This window comes from Protopterus annectens, chromosome 12.part0 (assembly GCF_019279795.1).
Source record: "Protopterus annectens isolate FY-2018-M chromosome 12.part0, PAN1.0, whole genome shotgun sequence".
In the NCBI taxonomy this organism is placed as follows: Eukaryota; Metazoa; Chordata; order Ceratodontiformes; family Protopteridae; genus Protopterus; species Protopterus annectens.
In genome coordinates this window covers 1141492569-1141502367 of record NC_056746.1, presented here as the reverse complement: position 1 = coordinate 1141502367, position 9799 = coordinate 1141492569, and the positions used below count along the sequence as shown (strand labels likewise).

At 38.3% G+C, this 9799-nt stretch overlaps 1 protein-coding gene across 1 annotated transcript in view; it reads right to left on the bottom strand.

Annotated features, from left to right (window-relative positions):
• Positions 1 to 6218: 6218 nt before the first annotated feature.
• The window catches only part of LOC122817032 (rho GTPase-activating protein 39-like), a 1890542-nt gene continuing 1886961 nt past the window's right edge, over positions 6219 to 9799 (bottom strand). Inside the window, exon 10 of the mRNA XM_044090164.1 lies at positions 6219 to 9653. Coding sequence (XP_043946099.1) covers positions 9459 to 9653 — 195 coding nt within the window. The 3' untranslated portion in view covers positions 6219 to 9458. The remainder of the gene's footprint in view (positions 9654 to 9799) is intronic.

Sequence of the window (9799 nt, the reverse complement as noted above, 5' to 3'; positions counted from 1 at the left end):
TAATGTTTCACTCTGGTGGTGTATGAGTGATGGTAATGAGTTGCTAGGTCCTAGGTTATCTCAGCTAGTCTGCAAAGGGGATATGATCTTGTTTCCCCATATGTTTATGTACCACATCACTGTGATGTTCCCTGTAATTAAGTAGCACAGGACCTGGAGTCCAAATATAGTTTAGAAGCTCTGACATCATTTATTATTGTTATCATTTCTTTTGACATTTATGTGTTTTAGTCTGTCTTGCTTGTTCCACAGATTCTGAACTTTAAACCCTTTGGAAACAATTCCTCAAGCATAATCTGAGACACCTGTGGTTACAGATTAAGTAGAATTTGGAAGAGAGAATGAGACACCTGAGTTGGAACATAACTTGTCAATCCACTAAATTAACTCCATTTTAACAAATTGCAACATAGGGATATAAAAGTATAGGAGATGCTGGTGTTGGGTCCAAACAGATTTGAAGAACCACTGAATTTTCCTCAAGTGAAGTCTGGCCAAAGGAATCATAATTGTAGAAGGCATGAATTCTGAGATACTTCCTGGATGATTTTAGAAGACTGATTACAGAAAATCAGAAACTGTTCCTTGTAAAGTTCTACTTGTCCTGAGAAAGACAAATCCTCATGAGTGTTGTATTCAGAAGCCATTCCAGAAACAGTATCCTGTGAAAGGGAAAGAAACAAGGTTTCTGCCTGTTCACCTGGAACCCCAAATGCACAGGAAATTTAATTACCCAAGCAAGAAATTTTTGACAACCTGTAGAAGACTCTGCAAATATCAGTCATACAAATATAGAAAAATGCAAATGCCCTGCAACCTGCAATGAGCTATTATGGGTGCCAGACACTCTGCAAACTTTCTTGGAGGTGTAGACAGCCCACATGATAACAGAAAGAACTGAAAATGGAAACAAGATACAGAAAATCTTTAAAAAACTGAAAACTTTGAGAATTGGGCTGTGATAAGCATCTTTTAAATCTAGAGTTACCAAAAAACTTAGATGTGGGAGGAGAGGTAACAGAGATTGTAGGAAAAGCATCCTGAGTTTTGGAACGTTGATGAGAAGGTTAAAAAAAGTAAAGTCTAGGACTAGTCTTCCAAGTGTTTCTTTGATACCAGAAAGATTTCTGAATAAAATCCTTTCTCTGTTTGTTCTGAGGAAACTAGTTCTAGGATTCCACGAGAGACAGTGCTTGTTCCAGAACAGGAGGAAACAGAGAAGTTTAGTTTTACAGATTGGGGGGGGGGGTCCTCTGAGAATCCCACTGCCATTTGAACCCTTTTTGAATGATTCTCAGAACCTAGACTTTGGGATAGATATATTAGGATGCCAGGATGGGGAAGGGAAACAAATTGTGCTCTTACTCAGGTTTCCCTTTTATGTCCTTGAAACTAATTTGCTTGGGCTGTATTAGTTCAGACATGGATGCTAGATCATGTGTTTTATTGTCTCAGTTTGCTACATGTTGTAATTTTGCTACACAGTTTACACACTTAAGAGGAAATATTAGCATATTTTATCTTTTATAATGACTGTTTTGTAGTGTGGGATTGCAAAAAAAAGTTTCTGCATTTAAAAAGGGTCAAACAATTGTTTACAAGGTAAAAGTTCAAACATAAGAAGTCTTTATTAATTTAGGTAAGAATTACGAACTTAAAAAAATGGAAAAAAATATAGGTGCCCAAATACTTGCAATAATTTAAACAATGTTTTATCATGCAGGTGTTTTAGCTGGCTTTAATGTATCCAACACAGTGTACTCATTTTATTTTGTACCTACATTATTTGTACATGGATGTGATACACAGGCACATAAACGTATGAAAAGAAAAGGTATTTACAAAAAATAAAGAAGAGTGTGTGCTGCTGTCCCACTGAGAACTGTATTAAAAGTCATTGAAATAAGCCTATTTGATAATTCAAGGGTAGAATTTCCATCAGTCCTATTAGTGGTCGGATCAGTTGAATGAATGTCAAATGGATGGTCACAGGAAAGCAAGTTAGTGAAGGTTCATCTTTTGTAAGAGGGCAGTATCAAATTCCTAAATACTCCAAGAACATTGAGAAAGCTTTCAAGTAAGATAAAATGATAGAATATGAATGCTGAATGCATTTAAGAGCAATGCATGCAGTCACGAAAGGAACAAATGAGCAGGAAAGCTGTTGTCAGAAAACTCTGTTTTGCTGGCCACCAATCAACAAAACTGCTTATCTGTTTCACTCAATGGCAGAGTACGCCCTAGTATGAAAAAAAAACCTCTGCAGTCCACAACTATTATAATCAACTCAGAGACTGTGATATCTCTGGGGGGGGGGAGTCTTCCCGATGAGGCAATTTGAGAGAACCATGACTTAGCAAATGAAATCCATGCAGCATCACTTCAAGCACACAACCACAATGACTGATGTAACTTAAATAACAATTGTTCCAAAGCATGAAGGCCTTAAAAACTGACCCAAGCTAAGACCACAAGCTAAAAAAGTTTGTAGATGACTGCAAACTGGGGACTGTTGATAAGTCACCATCTTAACACCAAAACTAAATAGAACTCTCTCTTTCTGGTAAACTCATAGTGTAATAAAAATAGGCTCAAACTGAATGATAAAAAGTACAGCATTGACGATTTTGGCAGATAAGCCCTCCTCTTATCGTACTATACAGACAACACACCATTAGAAAATAAAAATGTAGTCAGAGACCTAGTAATGTGGATTGTAAATTTCTTCTCTTTTGACCATAATGTGACAACAGCTGTCAGAAAATCCTTTTACTTAGCACTGCTAATTGCAAAAGGAATATCTTCAATGTCTAAAGAGGAAATCACTCCATTATAGTCTGTATTGATTGGACCAATTACTGATCATAATTCCTGGTTCGGGATGTATCATACTAAATGCATCAAACAATAAGAAAGACCCCAAAGGTTCCTAACCAAAAAGATCACAGGCTTAAAGTCCCTAAGATATTAAGAGAGGCTGGAAGCTCCCTCTCTCAGCACACCATAACAGTCCCAGTTGTCTAGGAACATATCTCCAAGTCCAAAGGCTCCCAACAATACTAGAATCAAGGAGCTAAATAATCACTAATAGATAAAACACATGAAGGAACAAGTTTATAACTTATCACTTCCCAAACCTCTGAAATACACATCCCTTGCATGTTAAGAAGTGTTATTCACTACCTTTCTTTAAATGTAACCTGGATAACTGGATAGGAATTTACAACTTTACTTTGGGAATGACTGGCATGTCCACCTGTTGAAAGGAAGTGTGGCCTGAGAGAAGGTTCTGCCAGGCATAAATTGTCATAAGACTTAACGGCCTTGGAAAATCTATGAAGCAAACATCTGTCAACAAATCCTCACCTCTAAAGAAAATGAATGGGCAGTATTAGTTGTTGACATGTTACTGGGGCTCAGAGGTCATTGCTGAAGATAAAAATAAGGAGATCAAAGTGGTCCAAAAACTAGCATTTCAAAGCAGGCCTCACAAACCAATTTCACCCTATTATTCGCAGAGAAAATCTATTTTGTGAGGGGTATATCATGCAAGTGTAGCAGACCCACTGATGTAAAACTGAACTCTACTGCCTGGTATGGCTGGAATAATCTCTCATCTTCTCCACAACAGCATGTCAAAGTACAGGAACTCAGGGCTAAGCTGGACAGACTCAAACTCTGAAGAGACTGACTAGTGAGTGGTTCTATGGCATGTAACAAGTGTTAAGCTCATGTAATGATAGACCACTGAAAATAACTTAACGGAAATGCTTCACTCTAAAAGCACAACATAGTGCATGGCTAATCCAAATGAAAGTCATTTACTAACAAGAGGTAAAGTACACTGTAATGGGTGATAGTACTCAGCATTTAATGCTGTCAGTTTACCTTCAAATGTTTGAAGTGCACATCTGCAATGGCAGATGTGTGAAAAAACATTCAGACAAAGTCCGTTTTGACGAACCACGGATGTTTGAAATTCCACATGAGCGAATGCCAGTGTGCATTCCCTCATTGTAATTTGTTGTTTTGAGTGCAGATCGCAGTACAGTGGGGGTCGGAACATGTACCCCTTCCCTGATTGTAGTGCAATCTTGGAGTTAGTTTATTAAAGTAGCAGGGGGTGCAAGGGGGCATGCCCCCCTGCATATCGTTGTTTGGAGACATCCGGTGACGTCTTAAATGTCGGGGGTATATACTGTTTTCTTGAAGTTCAAAAATGGTCGATTTTCAAATTCCAAGAAATAAGTTTCGACATTTGTTTGCAGGGTTGTCTTGTTTTATGACACCAAGTCACACAAACGGTGATTCGGTTATTTACCTTTCAAACAAATTAAGGTAAACTGCTGTCTTACTCTAACAAACATTACAATACCAACTTGCTAAGAATGAAGCAGGCTGGAGGCCACTACTTAAATATTAAAGCATGTATGTAGCTCATCATGTTTCTTAATGGTGAAGGCAGCACTTGCTGACATGTAGTATATGTAAGTAGAATGCTTTAAACAGCACTCCATGTTCACTACAAAACAGCAAACTAGTAAATTTAAGCACTACCATAACGATTCTCTTTGTACTATGAAAAGCTATGAAATATTGTTCAGCTTCATAAACATTTCATTAACTCATTACACAAGTATGCATTATGTAACTGTTCACAACTAATATTAATTGTGTGTGGTGAGTCTTTTGGGAGGGGGTGCCCCTCTGCACCTCCTAGGCAAGGAGCTATACTCTCCTACAATTTTACATTCTAACTTTCAAGTTGTACAACCTTATGGAAAAAACACAAGGTCTGACAAAGAAACCAAGTATTCCCCTTCACCTAACACATCCTAGGTCTCCGAGTGAGAATGTATAAAGGACAGTGTGTGGAGGGCCATAACCACCCAGATGGGGTGAAGAGGGGGGACAGTATGTCACATTAACTGTTTTTGAAAGACTTTCATTAATGTGTAGTTTTGGTGATTTCACCTTCAACAATGTGCCACTTACTACAACCGTTTTAAAATGCAGCATTACAAACCATAGCACTTTTGTGTAGATTTGGAGTGTTGTTCTGTCTGGTGACTTCAGCTTTGATTATATGCGAACTACTACAATCTTTGTTTTTTAATGTAGCATACAAACTGTAGCTTTTCCATGAGGAATGGGCTAGCTGCATACAAGTAAGTTCTAAAGCATTTTACTTTACATTTGCTCAGATTACAGGTAAAAATCTAATTGCAAGTCATGAAAACACAAATAGCTGCTTCAGAGTTTCTAAATATTTCACACCACAACAGGCAACTGCAGACGTGTTACTGAAATAAATACAAGACAAGTACTGCATTCAAAAAGCTGGTGACAGATTATACATTTGTGCTTCTTTCCTGCTGAAGTTTTATCTGTATGGTACAGGAACTCCAAAACAGCAGATAGTTGAGGTGACAAAAAAAGTGCACATCATACACTTGCTTGACCTTCAGTTAAAATGTGAATCAGGTGGTGTGACTGAGTGATGCTTTTAAATGCCCAGGGTATCATACTGAGACACCCAGGGGATGGTAACAACAGGCTGTAAAAGTCCACAACGGTAAAAAGAGGCAAAAAGTAAATGAACTACGGTGGTCCCTAGACAGCAACACAGCTAGTGGAATGTCATCATGTCCTAGCAACAGTACAGGCTAAGGGCCAAAGGGCCACAGGAGAGTGGCGGTACACAAACAGAAATCAAATGCCTGTTTATTAGCATGGCCTTAAGTAAATAAGTACCTGAGCAGATAGGCAACAAGTGGCCAAGGAGGAAAAACAAGCTTTTGTTGGATAGATATATGTATTATGTGGAACACATCAAAGACGGATAAACCTGTCCCCACCATGATGGAGAACAGTTGCTCAACTCCCATCAACATGTCTAGACCCAACAGACCATGCCATGGCAATTCTAAAGATGAAGATGAGGGAGATATCTGTGCATCTCACTGATGTTCCAAGTCATATCATACACCAGGCTTTAGATAAGGCTGATTCTGATGTACAAGATCTGCCCTGCCATGCTACCTGGGTCTACATTACAACCACAAACGAAAGCTCAGTTCAGCGAATGGCATTTTACATCAAAAATGCCATTCAATGAACTATTATTGTGAGATCGCGGTACAGTGAAGATCGGAAAATTTGCCCTTTTCTCACTGTAGTGCGATCTCGGAGTTGGTAATATATATATATATATATATATATATATATATATATATATATATATAAAATTAGAGTATGGGGCACAGCCCCCCACAAAAGCGAGTTTGATGAACAGCATTTTCGATGTGAAAGCCATTTGCTGAACTGACTTTTCGTGGTTCTAATACTGACCCTGCTACCCTATGGCACTCCACCACAAAGGCATAACAAGGAGCCACGACCACCAAGCCAAAGTTGCCAAAAACAATGGAGGATGTAGCTGCAGAGATGTGCCGATTACATAATGGGCTATTCATAGTGCACCGGCTGGAGTATGTTGACAGCAATACCATTATTTTGCTGCTGACAACTATCATGAAAATGGGGGACCTCTGCAAGTCGCAGAAGGGACCTTGCTTGCATGTACCAAAGTAAGCAGTGACTTTGACCCATTTAGATGGTATCCAATATCAGAAAATGTCCATGATGTATGACTGATGACTCAGTGGATGGTGGATATGAGGCCATGTGGACCCTAGTGAAAATGGTAGCACAGAATGCTGGATATACCCTAGTACTCCAGTACATTCTAACAGATTTTGAAAAGGAGGCCATGCATGCAGGCAGGAAAGTCTTTCCAACGCCAAGCATGAAGGGGTGCCTTTTTCATTATGCTCAAAAAATATGGCACCAGCTGCAATGGCACTATCTGGGAGCACTGTACGGCACTGACATGCCCTTCTACCTCCAAGTGTATATTATAACAGCAATGGCATTCCTGTCCAATGAAGTGTGGTACTGATATTTCTGGATATTACTGCCTTGATGTCTGACACTACCTGTAAGCTGATTATATCCCTGGATCACCATTATAAAGAGGACTACCCCAGATGATACACATTCCATACCAGTGAGGTGAAGTACATTGCCTCGTTCTATACCTTGTGTACCTGAAATGTGGGTGAGTTGGCTGCACAAAATATAGACCATAAAAATAACAAAGTGGAGACATGGCATAGACACCTCAAAGTCCTCCTCAGCCTTCCCAGTCTGTGTTTGCTAGACCTCGTGAGTGTTCTCCAGCAAGAACAAAACTTGACATACTCCGAAAGAGAAGACCTTCTGAGAAGAATTCCTGTAACACTGTATAGGAGAGCTACTCTGCTTAGAGAATGTTGACCAAAACATGAGTTGTTACATAAACAAGAGTATACTACTGATACTGACGTTCATTGTGTTGTAGCACATTACTACAAATTGTGACAAATCCTGTGCACTCTACGCACCAAGTACTCTACACACATTGGGTCCTGATATGCTAAAAAAGTTTTGCTGCATTTACATCACAATAAATTTCCTGAATGGTGTGCACCCCTTCCCCTCCACATTACAGTATCCCAGTTCTTGCTGAGGATGTTCACCTGGTTAACAACCTTCTGCTGCATCCCAGTTGCATGCTGCCTGGCATTTTTTTTGCATGTTTACCATGCCCAAACAGTAACTGCCATTCACTCTTTTTGTACTCTGGTGATCACACTATTAGAACTTGGTGAAAAAAAGTGTAAAAATACTAACTACACCAATTCAGTCAGTTGCAACAAATGAAGAGAAAGCAACAATGTCGTTCTATCAAACCCATGCTGCAGTGCTGGTTTCAGAACTGCTTAAAAAAACTTACATTAATCCTTTCACAGCTATTTCTTTGTCACAAAGCAGTAGTCTTTCACAGTCAAGCACCAACAATTCTAAAGAAAGCTGTACGAAAACTTGGAAATTTAATTAAATAAAAAAATGAAAGGTACACTTGCAGTGATGCAGTACTCAAAAGTTCAATAAACATGGTAAGATTAAGTGGAAAAGAAAATACCAGATGACGGGGCTTTGGTGAAAAGCTGCTGACCAGAGTTCCTGAAGGTTTAACCATTAACAGGAACAGCTAGCAGCATCCCTGAAAATTATTAAAGCAAAAACTTAACAACATTAAATGCCAGTGATACTGCAGGTCAAACAGGGAAATCAAAAGTAATGGTTTCTTTGCTTTTGACCCATATTCCTTTAGTAAGGCTGCTAAAGGATTAACACAAACAATTTTCTCAACAACACTACCACAGCTTCAGGAACTATACTTTCCCACTCGGCAAACAAAAGTAATCAGATCTACTGCAAATCTAGTTTTCTATTTGTACATTAAACCAGCACACAAAAAAATCAAAAATTCTGCCTAGTTAGTTGTTTACCACATCTATGATGGCACCTACTAGAAAGGGCAACAAAGTCGAGTAAAACATCATAAAATAAAGACTATGCAGTTTTGGAACTATTAAAACACAGTTTTTGAACTATTTAAAAAAGTAAACAGTGCTGCGGGACAAACTCCCAGTACTTACATTAAGCTGATCATTATTTTCAACAAATTAGATGACAAAACATCCTGAACTTTAAAACAAATTTTCACATGCTTAATTGCCTGCAGAAACCACTAGTAAGAAAATGATAGATGTGTCACCATAAATGAGGTATGGGAGAGAAAAAGGAAATTACTAGCTTTAAATAAAATAAAAAAAAATATATACTGGATATCAGTGCTTAGATTACAACAGCCTACAAAGGCAATTTCTTAGCAGGAACCTGACCGTAGATTCTCGAAATAGGTTGAACACAGGTGGCAATTTTGGTCATATCAGTAACAGCTCCATTGTGCTGTCAGCAAGGACATTTGCACTAAGGCTCTCTGTATAAATTCTGCTCCAAACTCCACCAAAGGAAACAATGTGGGCACCATTTATTTATAAATTAGCAGTTAAAGTTACAACCAGTTATACCTGCACCACTTTTAAGTAAATCCAAAAGAAAAGGTTCTTCAGTTGAATACTTCCTTCCATCTTGTAGTTCCACAATTCAGATGAATGACATCAACTTCCTATCTCTCAATGTTGCTTCCTGGTTCAACCACATAGAGCAGTTTTGATACAACAGCAACAGCTATGGTTCATCATGTTGACATCATAATCACTGTTAATCCTTAGGGAACCTACTTTAGAATAAGAACTGTACTCTCACACAAACCTGTTGAACTAGTAAGGCACTATTACTACTCTATTCCTTTCTATCCCTTCTTCCTAAACTTATTGATAAACTATTACTATCAGTGAAAACAGTCACATTTTAGATATCTATAAACTCTTGTTGGAAATACAGGAATCATAGAAGTAAAAAAAATAAAATTACAAAGAACAATACAAATGTTAAAAATAATAAAACATTTAAACATGGCAGGTCTAGAAGGCTATCAAAAATATTTACAAAACATCTCGAATACAACTTGTGTCCAGATGTACAATGAGAATTCTCAGGAAAGACATCTCTTTCCTTGTATTTTCGAAAATGACTTTCGGATCTTCAGACTGACACTGGAGGCAGTTTGGGGCCATCACCATGGCAAGATTATTGACATCCATCTTGGTTTTACTGACATTGGCTGGCTTAGCAAAAACCTGCAAGGAGATGAAAAAAAAAATTCAGACAAGAAGACAAACTGCCTGGACTGAGCTGCAAGATCTACATAGGACCTATAAGCATTACAGCCAATACAATGAAAACAGTTGTGTAGGTAACTTACCATAACTGTAAATGTTCAACT